This window comes from Drosophila sulfurigaster, chromosome 3 (genome assembly GCF_023558435.1).
Source record: "Drosophila sulfurigaster albostrigata strain 15112-1811.04 chromosome 3, ASM2355843v2, whole genome shotgun sequence".
NCBI lineage: Eukaryota > Metazoa > Arthropoda > Insecta > Diptera > Drosophilidae > Drosophila > Drosophila sulfurigaster.
The window spans coordinates 18,224,523-18,246,405 of record NC_084883.1 but is presented as its reverse complement, the minus strand read 5'-3'; the positions used below and the strand labels follow the sequence as shown (position 1 = coordinate 18,246,405).

Below are 21,883 nucleotides of genomic sequence, written 5' to 3'. Positions count from 1 at the left end.
TTTGGTATAGACAATAATAACTTTTGTTTTTATGACATACTTTTGTATATGGAAAAGCGTCTACCTTCTACGAGTTTTAGTTGCTTTTGCTAGCAATCTAGTTTTTTTTTAATGTAGAACTATATAAATAATACAAATATATGATAGTGTGGCATATTTTTAGTTTTTTTTGTGGTACGTTAACTTAGTATATTTTAAAATTAACACCTGGCTTGCGTTCATTAAGAAATGATAGCGGGTATCTCACAGTCGAGCACACTCGACTGAAGCTATCTTACTTGTTCTCTATTTCTTTGAATAAAGTGCCCAGAAGAATTTATCGTTTCACAAGCATTAGTTCGTAAGTTTTTGTTATTTGCTCCCTATTGTTTGGCCTGTCATCCCAACCAAACATTAATTCGAGTTTAGCAAAATTTCCATCTTACACCTCGCCTATACCCCAGAATCTAATTTTAATACAAATTTTGGTCAGCAAGGGTGTAAAACGTGTAGGGCGAACAAGTGTAAAAAGTTTTATGCCGGGCGTAAACTTAATTATTGAACGGGCGACGCCGCATCATCAACACTGGAAACGCTACAAAAAAAAAAAGAAGCGGGAAACTTAGGAACAGGTGTGCCGAGCAGCCGCAGCCACAATTTGTATATTAAATATGCGACTTAGAGAAATTTTAAATTGAAAAACTTTGGCCGGTTCGCAAATTAAAAAAGCCCATGTCCAAACTCGCCGTAAAGAATGAAATTCAACAATAAATCTGTAGAGCTTTAAGAGTTTAAAAAGTGTATTGGTAGAAAGGGAGAGCAAGGGAATGAGAAAAAATGGAAAATTGCCAATAACAATAACTGCCACATGCAGCAAGCTACACACAAACACAAACACACACATGTGCACACTTTCAATTGTGGCACGAACTTTAAAAAGTCACGTGCTAAAAAACTGATTGCGTGGTTTCCCAAACAGGTGAAAAAATGCTGATAAGGTCTAAGGGACTAAAAAATACGCTGTAGGTATATTTGTAAACATTTTTAAAGGGAACGTAAAAGTCGGAACAACTAACTATTTACATAAATTTATTGTGTATTTAAAGAGTAAACAATTCATTTGACTAAAATCCTTTATTAAATTAAATATTTATACTAATTGATATTCATTTATGGCACCGCTAAATAGTAAATAAATGAATTTAATTAAGGCAAACGAACAAAGGAAAATATATTGCTGTGGAATGAGATTGAAAACAATGAAGGAAAAAACAATATGCGGGTGTTTGTAAATAGGCTAAGGAAATTATATTCACGCATTCAGCTTAGCTATTCAAATGCAAGAAAATACATAAATAATTCAAAGAAAAAAGTATTGCTATATTAAAAGAGAATTTTAAATTATTTATGAATTTTTGCATCCGGTTCTCCAAATGAGTTATAGCTGACTATTTTGCGAATAATTAACTTGTAATCTGCATTGTTATTATTTAACTTTATTTATTAATTACTATAGTTAATCCTTCAGTTAATCATAAAAACTGGTATATTTCGAATTGCCGATTATACTTTCTACTTTTATAGTGAGTACAATCTGTTCATTAAAACTGCCAAATTCCCGTTTATTACACAAGAAGATACAATCTTTTTGAGTCGAAAGGAAAATGATATTTATTGAAATTTCATTCAGTGTAAATATTCAGCAAGAAGTAAGCGGCATTAAACAAGTCTTGACTCAAGCATTCGCTTTTAGGCATGTGCTGAGATTAATAACAATAAGTAAAAAGTCTTTAAATTAGAATACCAACAAGTAATATTTAAGTATAAATTAAAAGTATTTTAGATTTGGAAAACATTTGAATATATAGTACGAGTATTCTAGTTTCTTTTTTTTGTTTTTTTTTGATAAGTATTTGTTTTGGTTTGTTTAATTATTTTGTTGGTTCTATGATCTTGGACTCACAGTCCATGGGATCAATATCCTGCTCAATGATCAAAGTATTTTTCGATATAATGTTGGCCAACTTTGTCACCGAGTCCGACGGAGGCTGATTAATGCTAGATCTGGTCGTGGAACGCTTGCGAATATCCGCCTCTTGCTGTTGCTTTCTATGTATATCACTTAATCTAAAGGCCTCGAGGAACTCATTGAGATCCACCTTGCCATCGCCATTGAGATCCATCATTCGGCATTTTTCTAGCATTTCAGATTTGGATGTGTCGCCCGGCATATGGGCATCCAGGAGATCAATTGCCTTCTCAAACTCATCAAGTGTTATTTCGCCTAAAGAGAAGTAAAACAAATTAGAATCAATATGGCGTAAAACTGTTTTAAAACAAACCAGATTTATCGGCGTCTATTATATTGAAAATGGTCTCCAAACTAGTTTTGTTGGCATACAAAGCATCCATAACTGATGTGCCATCAGCTTCTGCTTCCAACTGCAAGACAAAGTATTAATTAACTTAAATCTTCGGCTGAATGGTGAAAGTTGTAGCTTACTATAACATCCGTGTCCAGCAGATCCAATGTTCGGAAATAGTTGACACTCTTGCTGTCGGTTCCCGGTGCTAGTTTCTCGCGCAGCAGACGCCAGGGCAGTCCCAACTTGGTCACCTTCTCCATGACATAGCACCACTTCGAGATGGTTATGTAGCCCTTATCATCTGGATCGTACTTCTTAAACTCCGTTTCCAGCTCATCGCGATACTCGCGCATCTTAACGGCCAGCTCCTTTAAGGCAGCACTCTCCACAATGCCCACACGCTGCTTGAAGGTGAGTTTCTTGGCCTGCGAGGCAGCTGAGATGTACTGGACAAATCGTGGCACCAACTGGTTATTGAGGCGTATGTACGCCCCTTTATTGGACCCCAGGGCATAGTAATTGGAGGCAGAGAATATGGTGATGACCTATTTCAATAAATTTTAATCTTAATTTCAATTTAATTCCTGCTTTATTCACCTTGTTGTCATGCGTAAACTCGTGCCCATTTGGCTTGCATTCGTGTGATCTGATCATGTAGCTGAGTCGATGGCGCTCCAAGAACTTTTCAGTGGTGTCTGGACCAAACCAAACACCAGCTCCACGTAAAGTATTTGGTATACAGCCAGGCACAGACTGCGGATCGCTCCACATGATATCGAAAATCTGCAGAGACAACAGTTTAGTACATTTTAATTTTCAAAAGTGCATTCAATATACCTGCTGCCACTCGGCTTTGTCCAGCGGCTGACCTTCTGTGAGCGGAGGTCGCAAAATCGAAACGTACTACAAAAGAGATTAAATATATAATATAGTTTATATTTGACTATTTAAGCAGCTTTACCTTGCTTCTATCTATAGTTTTAATGAGATCCAGATCTGTGTTATCCGAGAAACCGCCATGCACAATCAGAACACGATTGTTTATAATTGATCCCAGTGGCAGCCAGCGATAAACTTCATCGATTAAGCGCAGCAAACGTTTATAATTGCGCTGAGTTGAAAATGTTCATTAAAGAGAGATTGTATAAAGAGAAAGATATATATATATATACTCACTGGATACTTGCGCTCTACTTCGCGACTAAAGCCATAGCGAGCATTCATTACGCTGTCCTCGTGATTGCCACGATTGAGGAATACAGCATTGGGGAATGCCAAATAAAGCGACAGCAGCAGCAGAAGCACCTCAAGTCCCTTCTTACCTCTGTCCACAAAGTCACCGTTGAAGACATAAGGATTAGAAGTGGACGGTAGACCATTCTGTGAATAAATTTTATTTCAAATTTTTAAATGATTTTTATGATATTTTCATTCTTGTTCACCTTGCATAGCACTACTAGCAAATCATCCAGTTTACCATGCAGATCCCCACAAACTGTCACTTGCTGCGACACTGCAGTGGAAACCATCGAGAGGTTTGGCATTTCCTTGAGTGACTTGGCAGCTTCTCTGAGTATTAGCACGACATACTTGGGATGCAAGCGATTGTTCTACAACGAATCAATTAAATAATTCTTTTTATTCACATAAAGAAAACACTCATCTGACTCACTCTCTTCTTGCGGAACACATCGATAAGTAGGTCTATGTGACTCTTCATTATGGGTATTTCAACTTTGGTAGACACAATATCAGTCACTTCTTCCAATAGCGCCTCACTTTCTTCCAAAAGAGTAGCTTAAAAAACATATAGAAAATATAAGAAATTTTTTTCATAGCTGACAGCAAAATGTCAGAACTTACTGCATGTTGACGTTGGACTTTTGTTCCCTGTCCCAGCTGCCTGGGGCATGTGCTTGATGAGCTCATGGAAAAATTTGTACAACTGCAAAGAAAAGCAATTAGCAATGCTTTAGAGTGCACCATAAAACTAGCGAAAATGGAATACATAAAGTTAATTTAATTAAACTAGTGCCAGTTATAAATGGCACCCAAGCTGCATTTTCTGCTTTGCATAATATTAAAGAAAATAATTGACATCTTACCTCGGCTTGGTCCTGTTCGCTGGCATACTCCAAGTTCTGGAAGATTTGCCAATTACAACGCTTTCTCATTTCCTGTCTGGCCTGATGCTGCCGATACCATTTCTGAATGAATATTGCAGCTCTGATTGCTAAAAAATATCAAGATATGGCGGCTTAAATTAGTTAATTTCAAATTAAATGGAAGCTAACATAAAATGTGAAACATTATAAAAGATTCATAGCTATAGCTATAGCTTTCTATAGTCGAGTGTGCTCTACCTTAAGACACCTATTATCCGCTTTAAATAAAAGCAAATAATCTAACAGTGCGGCAGTATTCTTAAAATATGTCAAATCAATATACAGAAAAAATACTAAAATATATCGAAGTCCATATTTTGTATGTCAATATACATACTACATTCAAAATATGCCAAAGAGTAAAATATATACCATAGAGTGCAAAATATACCATATTCTCAACAAAAGAAACTAAGACTCGTCTGTAACACTCATTTACTACCATAGCCTCTAAGATTTGTACCTAATCGTAACCAAAAAACTGTAATTTGTACCAAAAATTGATACATACATACATGATACATGCTTTTTCCGTACGCACAAAGTTATAACATACTTTTGTCCTGTGTGTAGCGAGTATAAAAATATATTTTATTAACAATTGTAAATGTTTACGAACAAAATATCTGAAAGTATTTATTTGTTTTAAATTGTTATGACACGCTTTTCATAAAAACAATGCTCTTACTAATTATAAAATTTATTACTCTCCAAATCAAAAAACGGAAACAATAAAATTTAAACTTCGGTCGGTGCGAAAATTGTTTTTTTATGCTTGTGTGCAGTGTTAAAGTTTTTCAATGCATTACGCAATAGTTACGTAATAGGTACTTAAACAATCTAGAACACTTTAGCAAAACTATAAAATCTTTTTTACTTTACTTCGCACTTGGCACCAATGCAATTCTCAAGAGATTGAAAACAATTAGAGTTTTCCAATTGCGTTATTCCAATAATTTTAGCCCTTTAGCTTGAAGCTATATATTATAAGCTCAGCTTTCTTTAATAGTAATTTAAAAAGTGTAAATATAATTTATTTTTAATACAGTTAAAAAAAAGGTAGAAACTGCTACTCTTTAATTATTTTCAACCAAGTGGTCAAAGTAATTATTGCCTTGTCAAAAGTGCATTATACCACACACTCCCAACCCTCTTTTTTTTATATATATGTATATTTTTAGTTTCTTTTTGTCGAGTAACATGAAAAGTTTTGAAACTCTTGCCACGATCTGATAATGCAGTTAAATGACCAATTAGGGTTGTAAAGAGCAAACGAAAACGAGGCAATGCTGACTCACTTCATCGCGTGTAAATCGTTTTTAATATGTTTAAATGTGTCATTATGCATATTAGGAAAAATATGTCGTCCCCAGGGGTGCTTTTTAGTCAAAACTTTCGCACTCTCCTAAATTATAAATTCTTTTAATAACATTATGTTGTCAACATATAGATTTTCACAAAACTTTAACTAGGTAAGTTTAAATTTGATATTTTCTTTATACATTTGGTGTTATATAATTACTCACCATTTTCATCCATTACCAAGTACATACTTTTAGTAAACAGTAATTAAAGACTCCTTCACTACACTCAATTTTCGTTCGAAACACAAAGTTGTTTTGTAAAATTAATGCTTTAAGAACTTGCCCTCGTTTCAAATTGAAAATTTTCACGGACAAACGTTAAAGCATATCGATTTTGTGTCGAGACTTTAATTGCTTTGCTTTACTTTGTCTTAAATTGAAATTGGGTAAAAAGAAATTGTCCGAGTTGTGAACACAAAAAATTGTTAATACGCAGCGTGGCCAATAAAAATATGTATGCCAAGTGGCTTTTATGGCGAAAATTGTAGCTACTTTCTGCGTTCTGCATAAGCTTTATAAAGAATTATGAAAACATTTTCTTTGTTGTACACGCGAAACCCAACGCAAGACTGGGACTTTCGAACGGGTAGTTTTCTCTGCTCTGTCTCGATGTCTGTGCTTTTCATTCACCCTCTGCATTCCATCAACGCATAGATGTGTGTGTGTGTGTGTGTGTGTGTGTGTTTGTGTGTGCCCGTTTCCGTGTCAGTGTGTGTTTAGCTCTATTTGACCATGCAAACAAAAACACACTTACGAACACGTACGTGTATATGTGTGTGTATTAAAAGGGGCAGGCCGGTCGATATGGCCACCCTTTGGTCAGTCACTCAGTCAGTCAGTCAGCCATTTAGTCGCCGACTCGGCCAGAATTGTAGCATAAAGATTTGGCTGTCTTGGCTTTCTCAACTAGTTGGTGCCACAAAATTGTAGCACAAACTAATGCGGAAATAAGGTCGCTTTTCTTTCGAGTGCTGAGTGAAAACTTTCTAAAGTAGTCCACTTGTTAGCATTCGCTTTCTTGTATTTTCTGTGTGCTGTCGTGTTTTCTTGTTTTCGTTTTTTATTTTGGCAAGTACTCGTATCGATTCTTTTTCGCGAGAAAACACGCTGTACTCAAAGTACTCGACGTGTAGTGTAGTTGTATGTGTGTTGTTAGCATGATGACATTTACGATGTTTGCTTTGCCTTTTGGCTCTGGTGGCTTTTAGCTTGTGCGGACACCAGAAAGATGAGGCGACCACAAAAATTGTTGATGGAAAATTGTTTATAAATTTGCCAATTTCCCCAGAGGCTACTCACTTTTCTCGGCCTGCATCGGGCTCTTGGGTCGCTGGGGCTTGCGGAAGCACTTTGGACCTTTCCTGTGAAATAATTGCAGCAGACTGGAGGTCCGTGTGCTGGCCGCCTCCGTTGTTTGCGGCCGGCTATTGGACTCCAGTTCGGACATCCGACTCGATGAGGCGTCTTCCACCGAAGAGGAGCTGCGTCGCTTGCCACCGCCGCCTGCCTTCTGCAGACATCCGCAACTGCAGAGCATGTTGATGGCTTTAGGCGGGATAAGCTTTTGTCCACACACGCCTAGGCCCAGGCGTTAACCTCTGACCGACTGCCCGACCGACCGACAGACCGACTGAGGTGAGGTGTTTTTTTTTTGTTGTTATGTAAATAAAGACCGCATACAGAAACCGTCGAGAACCGAGCACTGCGAATCGAGAACTATAAACTGTAAATTGAGAACTTAGAACTGAGAACAACGAACTGAAAGACGCAACTGTGCGTCGCACTTATGGGTCTACCATGTGGATATGTCGCGTCTTTTGGGTGTAACGTAGTGTTCGAGCTTTGTCGCGCGGTCCGTCTTAATTGCGGCTCCACAAAGAACAAGCGGAGGCAGAACAAACAAATTTCACTGGACTTATGTCACAACACACATGCATGCATGAGTCTACCTTGAGGTTTACTTTAGTACTGAATGTGTATGCTGCTCGCCTCACAATGTAACATGATATGCCCGGACTTGCCCCGAAAACACATTGTCCGTCCTTCACCCAGTGTGCCGCCAGTGGCGCTTTGTTTTGCCGGGTGTGTGCTGTGCTCTACTGCTCTGCTCTGCTCTGCGCTGAGCTGAACCGAACTGAGCACTGTGTACTGTGCGATGGTGATGAGTGTGTATGCTGGCTGGCTGAATGGCGTGCCTGTGGGTCCGCAAGGGTGGAAAATGAGTGGAAAACTGTTGCATGAAACTTTGCTTCAGTTATTTTTTTTTTTCATTTGTTCTTTCTATGCTTTGTTGTTGCCGTTGTTGTCTTTGCTTTGCCTTTCATTCATTCAACCGGTATCAAACTCATTTTAATCAACGTGTTTATCACCGATTTCGGATGAGCACCCAGCTGGGTGGAAAATGTGGGAGTCCAAGGCAGCTAAAGTTTAATTTTCGACCGATCTGCCTGCTCTCACTTCGAAAGGTCACAACAAACTAACTAACTCCACGGAAAATGCCAAATGGCAAATGTGTGTTGGGAGTTTGCGTTGCGAAATACCATGCATATAATATGCTGAGATTTATGCTTTAATTATTGTGAATTAATTATTGTGTGGTAAGTAAAACGCTTTATTTAGTTCGAGGTGGTAGGGCATTTAATGCTGTCATGTGTATTTGATTGCTTAATATTTATTGTTGCATTTAATTTTATTTTATCTATAAATTATTTGAGTTATTATTTATATTTCATTACGAAATAAATTCAATATCCATGTAAACACTAAACTCTTTTCGTGTCGTTATCTGCCAGGGTATCTTTTGAGTAGCGCACTTTCACTATCTTTATGGCTTCAGATATTGTTGAATATGCCCGAAATGCCACTAAAAGCAGGCAGCACACAAAGTTTGTTCAAAGCTGGGTGGAAGGGGTGGCTTTTTGGTTCCACACAACTTTCGCGCGCACAGAATCGATTCTGTACGAAATCCAGTCACATTCGCACGAGTTCTTTCTCTCAGTGCACTCGTAAAAGTGATGCCGTGGCAGCAGCCGTAGCGGCAGCAGCAGCGGCAACTGAGGCAGCAAACTGTGGTAGCGACAGCGACAACAACAGAGCAATAATAGCACAAACACGAACAGCTACAGCCAGAATTTCGAAATAGCACGACAAGCTGCGTGCTGCAGCAGCAGCAGCAACGCCAACGCGAACGCCAGCAACAACAGCAGGCAGTGGCAATGTCAATGTTACGTATACGTAATGTTTGTATACATATACGAATCCGAATCCGAAATACGTATAATTACGTATTACGTATACGTATGACCCCGCAGCGCGTTTGTCGCTCTTGCGTTCCCGTCTTTCTTGCATGAAATTCCGATACAAACTGAAAGCACGGAAGTCGCTGGCGGCGACAATGCAAAAACAAAAGCAAAAAGCAGAAGCAGAAGCAAACGCAGAAGCGTTTCAACGTTTCAGCGTTAGCGAAATCAGCTGGCGCAAAAATCGTTCAAAAATGACCGAATTGAGTCGAAAATCGATATCATCTGCGAGCGAAAAAGCGGGTAAATCAGCTCTATTCTATTTCCAGAGCCGGTGAGCGAAGCGGAGCGAGTGGTGGCAACAGCCACACAAAAACAGAGGCAACAAAGCGAGATGAATGTATTATACATATACATATTTCTGTTAAAGCGTTTCTTGTATTCGATTAACGTTTAAAGCGCGCTTGCTTGAGTTTGCTTTACATAACAATCACTCAGATGATGATGATGATGATGCATCGCTTGGGGTAATTGTTGCTCGGATTATATTTCGTTTTTCTCCGGCCGAGAAAATAATTGTCGACTTGTGACTTGAGGGCAAATGTTGGCTGGCTGGATGGTTTGACTCTGCTCTGCTTATTTAGGATGCCTCCAACAATTGCTTGCTTATTTAGGATTTCGAGCAAGTCAATGTCAAGTTGAGTCACAACTAACTGTCGCCTCTCTCTCTCTCCCTCTCTCTGTGTTCTCTGCTGATGGTCCCCAAAAGTCAAGGCCATTCAATGCTGTTGCCCAGACGACAACGACGACGACGACTACTTACATTAGCACTTGTCTTTGGGGATGTGTATATGGAATGCTGGTTGTTGGTTGATGTCATTAAAGTTTTCATTGCTTGATTTGACATGGACGGCAAGGACAAGGCCGAAGGATATGGTCCATCATCATCATCATCATCTGCATTATTTGTGCGGCTGCCCCAGCAATTTAACTGCGCAGTTGCCAATTGCTCTGCTTATTACATGCTGCCTGATGGATGCGATGGGCGTTCAAATCGCCGCTGTCTGTGTTTACGACTAACTGCTGCCGCTTACACTTGTTTCTCGCTCTCTGTCTCTGCAATCACATTGTTTTTATGGCCTTTAAAAAAGTTGAGCACACATTTGGGCGCTTGTTAAACATGACGAAGCCCTTTTATGAGTCCGGCTTCGCATATTGAACTGCCCAGAGCATAATAATCAAGTTGCAGCCTTACAACCCTAGCCTTGGGTTGCCACAAATTATGCTTGGCAAAAGGAAAGCCTAAAAGAGAAAATAATACATGAAAGCAAAACTCATTTTCTCCGCTTGCTGCATATAAATTATTCGCGTAGTTGCATTAGCCAGCTGTACGGGATCAGCATAAGGCGAGCGAATTTTTGTGGCATGCTGCTGAGTAGCCTTGAGCCAGGCAACAAGCACTTTTGGCCAAAAGTATTAAAAGTTTTGTGCGCCTTTGATCCGCAGCTGAGTGCAAACGACAGCAAAGAATAGCACAAACTGTGGGCATCTCTTTTTTTCCTTACTTCGTTCTGCAAGAACGTGCCACGCATTTCAGTTGCAGTCGCAAGTATTTTAAAGGTTAACTGCCGCGAAACTGGCGAAATTCGTTGACATTAATTTTTAAATAGTTCGCTGTCGTCGCAACTCAATGACCCAAATGGGAGTATGGCATTGAGTAAATGGCGGCAACGGACAACGTGCAGCATCGGTAGTCATGTGGCATGCATGCCACAGTGCCACAGTGCTGTCGGCATGCGGCAGCTGTTGCATGGCCTAGCATGCCGCATAGGGGCTGGAACTTAAGCCTCGCTGACAAAATACGAATTAAAAGCTTTTCAAAAGTACTTTTAAACGGGCAATGAAACACGCCCTGAAAATATACTCTGAAATGTTTATCGAGCCAAAGTGGCATTAACACACCAATCGCCTGAACAAGAAAGCGCAATGGATTAAATTAAAAAAAAAAACAACTCTTTGCTTATTCAATTGATTTCTCAATAAACTAAATCAATTGTATATAGGCAAGGCATTTTCTTCAAAGTTTATATACTAAAAAACTTATAAATACTTATAAATAAATATATGTAAATATAATATAAAACTTATACATAAATATGAATTATATCCTGCAGATCTATTCTACCATATATGATATTTAAAATATTTTCTACTCAAGTTGCGATAAATAAAATTATCTTTTCGTGGAATCCATATTTATAAAATATCAATATTTTCAATTTGATTTATCTCCTTTAAAATTCTATATTTTATATATTATTTATAATTAAGTGCTTATAACATACATAAGTATGAGGTTTGGAATGAAAGAGTTTTTCATAAAATGTGTTGTTATAGTACTTTATTGCTGTACTGGTTCAGCTACTTAATAAATCTAAAATTTAAATCTGAGTGATATCTAATACATTTAAAAGTATATTATATAAATGTATCATCGCTTCATAAATAAGTACTAATAAATACAAAATTATATTTTCTTTAATATATTTTAAGTCTTGATAACACAGTTGAATTGAATTGTCAGCGAATTGTATTTAATCGCATCGCTTTAGTGGTTCATCTATAGTTGCAACTCCTGCATCGGGGCAATTGGTGGGTTAAGTGCAACCGCAGGTAACACCTGGGCCAACTCAATCGGGCTAAGCGGTCGCCTAGTTGACATTTGTAAAAACGTTTTGCCTCTTGGCCATTTTTATTGCCTGCCATTTTACAAAATGGCGCAGACATAAAAAATGGCTGGCACGCAATGCGGCAACTTGTTGGCTCTCAGATTTAAGCCGATTCCGCCAAGGGCCACTTTGATTTGCGGCACAACTTATTAAAGCCCTCAGGCTGGCTGTTGGCCATGGCTATAAAGTAGGCAACATACAAAAAGGCAAGTTTCGTAGGGTTGCTTTCTATGTAGGTCTGTGTGGGTTTAACTTGTTACTTGGACCATTTGTATGCAAGCTCACGCTCGGCGGCAGCCCCCGAAAGCAAAGTTATAAGCCAAGGTTTCGTAAGTTTAGTTTAATAGTTGTTGTGTTCCGTTCTCAACTTGATCCTTCGCGCGCTTCTTTCGACTCTTTCGCTTTTTGGCAGCTCGCGACGCGTTTTAATGCAAATTAAAACGTTGCCGGCGTCAAAAAGTTGCCTCTGCTTCAACACTCGTCCCAGCGCGTCGCGTCAAAGATTAAATTGAGCTCGTAGACTGCCAAAATTTAACACTCCCTCTCCCCCAATCCGAGCAGCTTCCTGAAGCAGTTGCTAACGGACTGCATTAAGCGTAGTACACAGTCAAATTGCTGTTTGCACTAGTTCCTTTTGCCCCCAAGAGTCGCCAATTCCTTCCTATTTGTACTCGCAGTTTACACAAAACTTGAGAGCACACTTGAGAACTTTTAACACTTCTGTCTGTGTTACCTTAGCTTTTACTCCAAGTGCTGTCAATTAACATGCCAATTCTTGTAATGGCAATGACTAATTATATTACACATCTACAGTAAGCAATTAGAATGATTTTTATAATAGAAACAACACACGGAAATTAATTAGTCAGCAAGCATTTAAGAAAAGCATTTTTTCGCTTGCCAAATTGCATGACTATCATAATATGCAAGATTGTGAGATTGCTTCACGTAATCAGATGACCTTAATCCCTTGTTCTAACTTTAACTACTTACGAGTATGTCATGCTACTCTTAACTGATCGCACTTAACCACTAAAAGCTTAACTACTAATTAGCCTACGATTTAGATATTTTAATATAACTAACTATTTATTGGGTGTGTTGGCAAGCAAAAGTTTTCTATACGCACGAAGCATAAATTTGTAAAAATAAAACATTTTATAAGATAAAATTCATTGCAAATTGTTGCATTAATATTATTAAATTTTTAATTATTAAAATTTGTATAAAGTTATATTTTGTGTTGTTAACCAAAAATTAAGTATACCGAAGAAATCAGCAAAATAAATTGTATATTGGCAAATAAAAATTAAGTATACTCACGAAGCATTCTTTGTAATACTAATTTATTTTAAAATATATACTTTTTTAAGACAAATTTTGAATGGAAAAACAAATATGAAGTATACAATAGAAATACAACTAAAAAAAAATATGTAATTTTTATAAAAGGCTATTAGAATTTGTATAATAATATAATAATACAGTGTTTTATGACGCTTTATTATTATTACTATCTGATAACACAATAAAGCTAAACCTTAAATTTATTTAGCGTGTATATTTTATTTTATTAAAATGTTATTTGCAACTACCATTGTAAGTAAATTGCAAATTCCAGCTAATGTTCCACTTAATTTTGCTCCTTTCGAGTGACTCAAGTATTTTTGTTGCTCGAATCAACACAAACAACTGGAGTTTGAGTTGGTATTTTGGTATTTGCGGTTATTAGGTAGAATGTGTTTTGCGCCCTTTTACCGTGATGCTGTATTTGCATTAAGTTGCTGTGGCATTTGCTTCGACACGGTGGTTTTCAGGGCTTAGACATTGGTTTGTGGCTCCTGTCTGCGGTTTGTCTTATTGCCAACTGATGTTTTGCCTTTACTCCCCCCTCTCCACCTCTTCGGTGTTGTTGTTGTTCATTTGTGTCTGCTGTCAGTGTGCAATTTAATTGAATTATTTGTGCGCTGGATACTTTACTCCGCCTGTGACAGCTGCTCTAATTAGTTGGCCAAGGCTCTCAGGTAAAGGCGTTTAATTAGTCTGCCTGCTGCCTTCTGTCGAGTGTCGAGTGTCGAGCGATTGGCGGTGCCTGGAAATGAAGGTGAACCGCAGTAGGGTTAAGCCGCTTAACGTTGGCTAACTGTCATTAGGCCAACCGTCAATGCGATGCCATCATCCATTATGCCCAAGTGCCGGGCCATAATCAAATTGAATCTCCCATCTTCGTCATCTTCCATTTGCTATTCGTTCGATGTAGTACACAGCAAAATCAGAACGTTTAAATTAATTTCACGTGTCTTTCAGCCGCTCCCACAATCTTGCGAATACCAACGAATCAGCGAATTGTATTATCTATGATAAGGGCACATTACGAGTATTTGCTTTTTGCTATTCACTCCACATATCGACAGACAAGACAGCAGCACTTCCCTTACCTTCATCACATTCACTTTTTCTCTTTATCTTAATCTCCATTGAGCGCAGATTGCTTTTTTCTAGAAAGTGAGTTGTTTTTTCTAGGCTGTCGACCAGGGATGAAATAAAGCTGAAATTGAAGCTGATTTGCTTTTGCTTATTAATGAGATATTAAAGAAGAACTTGAATTAGTTTATCTTAGAATCTACGAGCTTTAACCTGGCTATGGTTTGTACTTCTTAGTTAATTTACACTCTTTGATGTATGTCTGTCATAGACAAGTATTTAATAGACTCGAAACAGTTTTAGGTAATTACAAATTGTAGCTACAGTCAAACTAAATCAATTAAATAATTAATACACAATTATCAGCTTTGTATTGAAACATAATAAAATAGCAAAGATTTTAACAAGGAATATTAATATAATGTTCTTACCTCATTTCAAGACTTTATCATTTAATTTTCGACAATAAAACATAGAAGTGTCTTTAATGCCTTTGCATCCCTAGATGAGGAAGCTCCTACTTATAGAAGTATTCGATGCGTCAGCTTGTTAGGAGTTTTCTAGGCTGTGTGTCGCTGACATGTTCGGATGTCTGTTTATTGACTTTGACTAGGCTTGTTAGGCTGCCTGGTTGTCATGTCATTTGAGCCACGAAAGCTGCCATAAACACGTCGCACACGTATGCGCCATTTTTAAAATGGCGTCTACGCCACTTCCGCTGTTTACGGCAGCCGAATTTTGAGCGTGAAGAGAGAGCGACGACGAATGCATTTGAATTCAATTCAAATTGAAATTACAGCAAATGCCAACGATGCTTATGAAGTCGTTAACGCGACTGCTGCTGCTGCTTCTGCTGCTGGATCCTCTTTCTATTCCCCCAACTTCGAATCGTGCAGTTAGCAATATTGGCACATCGTCGAAAATAATTGCCGGAAATACAAAAGGAAGACAGCTCGGCAATGGAGCTGACGCTAGCAATGGCAATGCCAGAAATGAAATCAAATAAATGGGGAAAGGAAAAGGCAGCGGAAGAGATTTCCAATTTTCTCATCAAGTTGCCTGCTAAAGGAAGCACCACAAGTCGTTCCAGTTGTAGTCATTTTCATTGTCGCCATCCATTGTACTTAGTTGTAGTTGTAGCCTTACTTGGCTTACAGTGCGTATGCTTAACCATAATTAATTACAGCTTTTGTATGTGCGTACTACATGAATGAGGAAGAACTTGAGTGTGTGGGTGTGTGTGCTGCATGTCCTTAAATGGCTTCTTTTCAATTTCAATTGTGAACTTGGCGCCCGGCGCCCGGGGTTCATTGACTGTCCAGTTGAAGCAGCTTCCAATGCGCTATAAAAGCTCAAATCCTTCGTGGGGCAAGCAGCATTCCTGCAACGCACAGCCGAGTAAACGTAACAAGGATTTGCAGCAGCATTAGCAGCGAATCGGAAGTGAACGCAGAGACCAACAAGTAGCAAGCAGCAGCTTCATCTCTACCAGCAGCCAACACTAGCATGGCCTCATTGCAGTTCCTGCTCTGCTGTGCTACAACGCTACTGATTGCCAACGCCCTGGAGCTGACACCGCAGCTGCTCAACGCCGCCGTCAATGATCAGGCAGCTAGCAACAAGGCCAATATGCTCTACACTGCCTTTCCGCCCGTCGATGGTGATGAAGTCGATGCCGTTGAGGTGCCGCTAGAAGTGGAACAGGTTGATAACATTGTCCAGCTGCCGCAGCCATCGTATTCGCATCATTCGCCCCCCGACTGGCTGCAGTTCGAGAAGGAGCCCGTTCAGAAGCCGAAGCACATTAAGACAGCCTTTCTAAAGCATCAGCATAAGCATGGTGCCCATGGGGCATGCCACATCGAGATCACCAGCAAAGTGCCGGGCATTTGTCAGCCCATGAGACAGGGCAGCGCTTGTATGTCGGGTCAACTGATGGATTTCTATTCGGCACCTGATTGCTCAAGTGCTCAAGGCTAAATAGGAAGAGTTCTACAACTTTGTTTCTATCTCTCTTTTTCTTTGTCTCCGAAAGCATTACGACTACCTGGTGCACAAATTAACTTAGTAACATGTGTATAAATAAAGTTTATTTTATAAACATTTGCTAAACCATTTTTTCCATGTTGAGATCGTATCGTTACAAAATTGGCTTAAATATATTTTAGATTTATGTTGCGCACACTTTGCACGTTTTATAGCTTGTTTTTGACTTAACTAAATTTACATATTTATTATATTCACTATAATTAATGGAATGTTCGTTTTAGCAAATTAAGTGTCTGACTCAGATATCTTTTAGATATGCAGTCAGATTTATTGGAGTATGAATTCAATCATAAGAAATTCGTCACGACGAAAGTGTTTCCCCAACTAATGAATAATTTAACATACAGGCGAAGACTGACTGATTAAGCTAATCTATACAAAATCATTGAAACAAAAAATAAAAAATAGTATTAATAGAACAGAAAGCTTTTAGTATGCAATAAATCAAAGTTATTCTATGTCAAATGAAATAAAAATACCATTTTTGCACACGTATATATAATATATTGCACAAATAATTAAAAAGAGCAATATAAATTTGTAGTTTAAGATTTCTCTTTGCTGAGTTTTTCAATGCACACAAAATACATGTAAACATTGAGAGAAAACATTTTTTCGAACAAATCTTGAAATAAGATTTTAAGGTAGAAAAAATCTTAAATCAAGTTTTTTATGTTTAATTAAAAATATCTTATTTTGAGATTAAGACCTTGCTTCAAGAAGGTTGTATTCTATATTGATGTTAAACAATCTAAATTTAAGATTGTTTGATCTTGATTTAAGACCTTGTCTTCTTGGTTAAATTTTGATATTTTTACATTTTTGAAACAAGATTTAAATCTTAAAGATTGAAGATTAAACAATCTTAAATTCAAGATTGAACAATCTTGAATTTTTGTAGAATATTAATCTGGATTTAAGAATAAACTTTCTTGGTTCAATTTAGACATTATCTTGATTCAATATTTTGTTATGGATTTTAGAACGTTTTTTTTTTTGTTTGAAGTTGACACTATTAATACTTAAAGTTGCTACGAACATGTCTAAGTTTACCTCAGGTTTAAGTAAATTAATATTGCTAATAATTCTTCTTAAAGCTTCTTACATAATTATTGATCTTTCCTTAAATTCCTTTTTCTTGGTGATTCCATACATAGATTATTTACATTTTAAGATCCAATTAACTCTTTGCAAAACTCACTTTCGCCAGCCAATTAATTATCTCATTTTGGGCCATATTGTTGGCTTTGTGGGCTTCGCTCCCAGCACAGTTGTCGAGTTGCCAATGGCAACGCATTGGCCACCAAAAACCTCCAGCAACTGGGGCGCCTGGAAGAATGGAGCGCGTTTCCATTCAGCTGGACCCACGCGCTCAATATGATCGTAGATTAATCCGGTTACATCGAAGGCACGAAACTGCTCCAGCAACTCTTGATTGCGCAAATCACTGCCCCACAGAAAGACAACCTGCAACATATCCAAGCCGAGATCAACTAACTCCTGATTGTGCTGAAAGTTCTGCACATGCGGCGCAGTGCCAAGAATCTCGGCACTCTCCGCAAAGTTGATGGCCTGCAGAAAACTCTGAGTGCGCAGATCCATGTAGGCATCCCAAATGTTTGTTTTGCCCGTGGTCAGCAGCATGACTGGAAAAGCTGTTTGCTTCAACCTCACCATGCTGCAAATGTCCGCATCGAAGCTGGCGAAGATTAGCGGTCTACCACAGCCATATCTGGCTGTTGTCTCAATGATTCTATCCACATAGATGTTCTTGTTGTGCGTCTGCGTCGACTCGAGTGCACCAGATGCCATCAGCTGCGGCCACTTGATCTCCACAATCAAACCCAAGCTGCGAGGCAGTGCATCGTAGACCTCAGACAAGCGGGGAAAGAGTCGCTGCAACTGACTCGCATTGCGCACATTCAGATGCGTGTATTCCTGGAGGCTCCAGCGTTTGAGGATGAAGACACGACTCGCTTTGAGTTCTGCGTAGCTCAGCTGCCGAATGAGCACATAACGCAGATCAAAGCGATCCACGATGGGCTGAGTGCTGACGCTGTTCGTAGTGTAGAAGCCAAAACCACGCCACACAATGGGCACATAATCCCGGGTTAGTTGCACGTCCAGCTGAACCATATCGCCTTTGGCTTTCGGCACAGCTAGAAAACTTTCGATGGTGTTCTCCACTAGGCTTGTGCTCGCCTGATGATAGCTCAGTCCCAGACCACGATTGCCCACATCCAAAGTGGGCCAGTTGTTGGGCCAATAGCGCTGAAAACTTCCGCTTAAATTGATGTCATCCGCACGAGGCAAAGGTTGCACTACCAAGTAAGGCAAAGTGAGCTGTCCAATGACTTGCTGACTGCTCGGATGCTGCACAGCCAGCTGAAGAATGCCACGACTGCCGCGTAGTTGCTCCGGTAGAATATAGACCTCCCCCAGCGCCGGCTGTGAGCGATCCAGATCGTAGATGGACAAGCGAAAAGCGTTGGCCACATCCAGGGGCTGGCTGAGGCGATAGATGACAATGGCGCCCTCGTTGTACCTGATGCCCTGGCGACTCTGCAGCCGAAATGAGGAACGATTGTAAGCGTAGCGAGAGACCTCAATGCGTGTGTTGTCCAGCAAACTAAGTGGCTTCAGTTTAAGACGCAGCTTGACCGGATTGATCTGCCCTGATAGCTGCAAGTGTTGCTGCCAGATGAACTTCAACTCAATCACGTACTCGTGCTGCAGCCAGCCGGGTTCCAGCCACTGGCCACCGCCCACAGAGCGTGCATATGCCTCGCCAAAGATATCCGTGCCCGGCGAGCGATAGATCTCGTAGGTCTGCAGCATGCGTGCCACCTGTTGCGCCTCCCAACGCCGCAAGACTCGCTCTCCATCCGCATTCAAAGTGTAGATGAGATAGCGATAGTAGACACGACGACTGGCACAGATCCATTGGCGGAGATACCATTTGGTGCGTTGTTTGTTCTGGGCACGCAGTGGCAAAGCTTTGGTAATGCTCCAGGCGCCCAGTGCTTGATGATCACCACTGACGGCGACTGCCTCATCCGGCGACAGTTGGAAGCCCGACGGCAGCGCAACGTTGAAGATGCGAAAGAAGGGCACGCAGAGATAACTGCGTCCGGTTATCTCGTTGGGTCTTTCCTCATCGAAGACCTTAAAGGCCTGCAGCTGCGCGGAGCTGAACACAGACGATTCATTCACAACCGTATTGGGAGCGAGAGCGGGAAAGGGAATGGGAAACGCGTGGAAAGTGGCGGCTGCTGTGCAAAACAATGGCCAGAACAAAGCGAGCTTGTAGAGTATGCTAATTGATTTTAGCACTCGATACATCTTTGTTGTCCAAATCAAGCAGCAGCATCATCTCGCACCCAAATGAATAAACTTGTTTTCCCAATACACAACAATCTAAATACAAAACAAAAAAACAAAACCGGCGTTAAGCGAACAAGAAGTCTAAATCGATGCCGTTTCACGATGGCCACTTTCTTCGATTCGATTGAGTTCTTAACCCGGCACTGACAGACGATCGAATGAAAGAATCTCGCATGGTTCACCATAGTTTTGTGGCTGCCAATCAGCTGAGTCTACACAGAGAAAAAAGAATATACTAGAAACAGAAATAAAACAAGGGGCCCTTATTACAATAAATAAATCATATCCGCTCCAACTGTGAAGAAAATTAGAAAATAATCATTTTAAATTGATGAACAGTTTGAAAGAAATTCTGACAATGATTTATTGCCAGAAATAGTACAAGTGTTAAACAAATTATCTTTGCTGTCAATCAGTTTTTCAATAATTGAAAAGATAACAAATTATTTTTAAAGTAAAAATAAAGAAAATGAAAAAAGTATTGCACCTAAATAATTAATAATTTTTTTGTATAATTAATTTAAATGCATAAATTGAAAACTTAAATGAATTGTTGAAATATAAATTTTATTGCACCTAAATAAAAAGTCATTTTCTATAATATATAATATAAATGCATATATTGAAAAATTAAATGAAATTATGAATAGCAAATTTATAACTTAAATTCACATCGTTTTATTAAATTTAATTTGGATTTATTTAATGAATTCATATTTTTCCGTTGAAGTGATTTAACATTTTTTGTTTCAAACTTTAAATTAAAAAAAAACCCTCCTCTTTCATTTTCTTTCAACATTGTGTTTTCTTTCAGTGTGTGTTAATTTTGTCGAATTCCGTTTAATAAGTCACCACAGCGAGCTAATAAGCTTGCCCCCCGAAATATTGGCATAGTCTTGTATGCTAATGTTGCAGATGCCGAAGAAAGTTGTGAGAGAGTTGCTCAGATATTTTCGTCCACGACCAAAGGTTTCACATAATTTGGATTATAGTCCAGATGCATATAACGCGAGAGATGCCAACGCTGAATCGGCGCCTTGGATTGATTACTACAAGTAAGCTTATCAACCAGATGGAAATGCTTCAGAGATAATCGCACACTCAGCAAGTATTTTTCCACCTGATTGATTACCTCATCGCTGGGCTGTGCAGCCCTGGTATAGATGGCCATTTGATGACGAAACCAGGGCAGCGAGCAGTGCAGCTCCACGGCATAATTATCATAGTCTGTTTGCGTAATGCGTGTCCAGTAGAGATCCACTGCAACAGCAAGTGAATCAGCATCAGAGAGCGAGAGTTTTAAGAGAATTTGAGTCGAACACTTTACTTACGATCTTCAAAGTAGCAGCGATCGGTTGGCTCGGGATTTGTGCCATAGATCCACCAGGTTCCCCTTATCTGTGAAGCACTTGTAACATGTAGATTAATTTGCATATCTCGCTGAAGATCAAGACCCATTCACCCTTTGGGCGTCCACTGGAAACTCTTTGAACAAACATTTCCAGCCAATGACCGCATCGAAATCACAAAGTAGACACACACAGCACAGCAAACCACCAAAAATAGATCCAATTTCGACTCGAGACATCGATAGGCTGTCAATATTGTGTTCATCTTCATGCAAATGAGACGATCGCATGCCATCCACATTGCCATCGCCATCGCCATCGATCGGCATCATTCCATAATTGACCATACACCATTAAACTGTAGACAACTTGGCTTATTTTATTTGTTTCGGCTGTGTGACGGCTCTAAAAACTCAACAGCGTCTATTAAATAATAGCATATCGAAAGGGTTCTCTTTTGATTCTCTCTTTAAATTTTGTTTCTCTCTTAATTTGTTGCTTAACTTTATTTTACCGCCGCTGACTTCAACTCAATTTATGTCTCTATAAATTTGTCAATCTCTTTCTTTTCCCACTAATACTTTCTTTCCTTTACCTTTTAGAATTCACGACTTCATGACAGTAAAATTTCGCAAATTAGTTTGTGTAAATATATCATTTTATTTTATGTGATTGTTTTAAACTTTCTTTTACAGTAAAATTTTTCATAGGAATTTTTGCTTTTTGCTAGTGTAAATATTTGCAAATATTTCGTGTAGTATTCTTATTAAATAAGAATATATTTATAAGCATATAATATTTTCAAATTGTTTGATTTTATATATTTTATATATAC

The 21,883-nt window shown here is 39.0% G+C and overlaps 4 protein-coding genes across 8 annotated transcripts; 1 reads left to right on the top strand and 3 right to left on the bottom strand.

Moving 5' to 3' along the window:
• Positions 1–1,853: 1,853 nt before the first annotated feature.
• LOC133843070 (serine/threonine-protein phosphatase rdgC) lies at positions 1,854–9,232 on the bottom strand. 5 transcript variants are annotated; one of them, XM_062276439.1, is made up of 13 exons: positions 7,824–9,232; positions 7,174–7,576; positions 4,451–4,578; positions 4,209–4,290; positions 4,018–4,142; positions 3,788–3,955; positions 3,522–3,725; positions 3,307–3,456; positions 3,183–3,248; positions 2,943–3,128; positions 2,483–2,890; positions 2,322–2,421; positions 1,854–2,263 (listed from the first exon to the last, which is right to left on the bottom strand). In XM_062276439.1, the coding sequence occupies exons 2-13, from the start codon at positions 7,409–7,411 to the stop codon at positions 1,911–1,913; spliced, it is 2,208 nt and encodes a 735-aa protein (XP_062132423.1). In that variant the 5' UTR covers positions 7,412–7,576; positions 7,824–9,232; the 3' UTR covers positions 1,854–1,910. The 5 variants fall into 5 exon arrangements, with proteins under 5 accessions (XP_062132423.1, XP_062132422.1, XP_062132424.1 ...); XM_062276438.1 differs by having other exon boundaries at positions 7,174–8,069; positions 8,992–9,232; XM_062276440.1 differs by lacking the exons at positions 7,174–7,576; positions 7,824–9,232 and adding exons at positions 5,026–5,073; positions 6,037–6,440.
• A 4,151-nt stretch (positions 9,233–13,383) lies between these two features.
• On the bottom strand, positions 13,384–19,878 carry LOC133845178 (glycerophosphocholine phosphodiesterase GPCPD1). The gene is made up of 2 exons (XM_062279553.1): positions 17,517–19,878; positions 13,384–14,402 (listed from the first exon to the last, which is right to left on the bottom strand). Exon 1 carries the CDS (start codon positions 19,655–19,657, stop codon positions 17,534–17,536), a length of 2,124 nt encoding a protein of 707 aa, XP_062135537.1. The 5' UTR covers positions 19,658–19,878; the 3' UTR covers positions 13,384–14,402; positions 17,517–17,533.
• Positions 15,636–16,369, top strand: LOC133842121 (uncharacterized). The gene has a single exon (XM_062275048.1). It carries the CDS (start codon positions 15,773–15,775, stop codon positions 16,244–16,246), a length of 474 nt encoding a protein of 157 aa, XP_062131032.1. The 5' UTR covers positions 15,636–15,772; the 3' UTR covers positions 16,247–16,369.
• Positions 19,879–20,378: 500 nt separating the features above from the next.
• Positions 20,379–21,803, bottom strand: LOC133840610 (uncharacterized). The gene is made up of 3 exons (XM_062272542.1): positions 21,162–21,803; positions 21,031–21,097; positions 20,379–20,959 (listed from the first exon to the last, which is right to left on the bottom strand). The coding sequence occupies exons 1-3, from the start codon at positions 21,393–21,395 to the stop codon at positions 20,643–20,645; spliced, it is 618 nt and encodes a 205-aa protein (XP_062128526.1). The 5' UTR covers positions 21,396–21,803; the 3' UTR covers positions 20,379–20,642.
• Between the last annotated feature and the right edge of the window lie 80 nt (positions 21,804–21,883).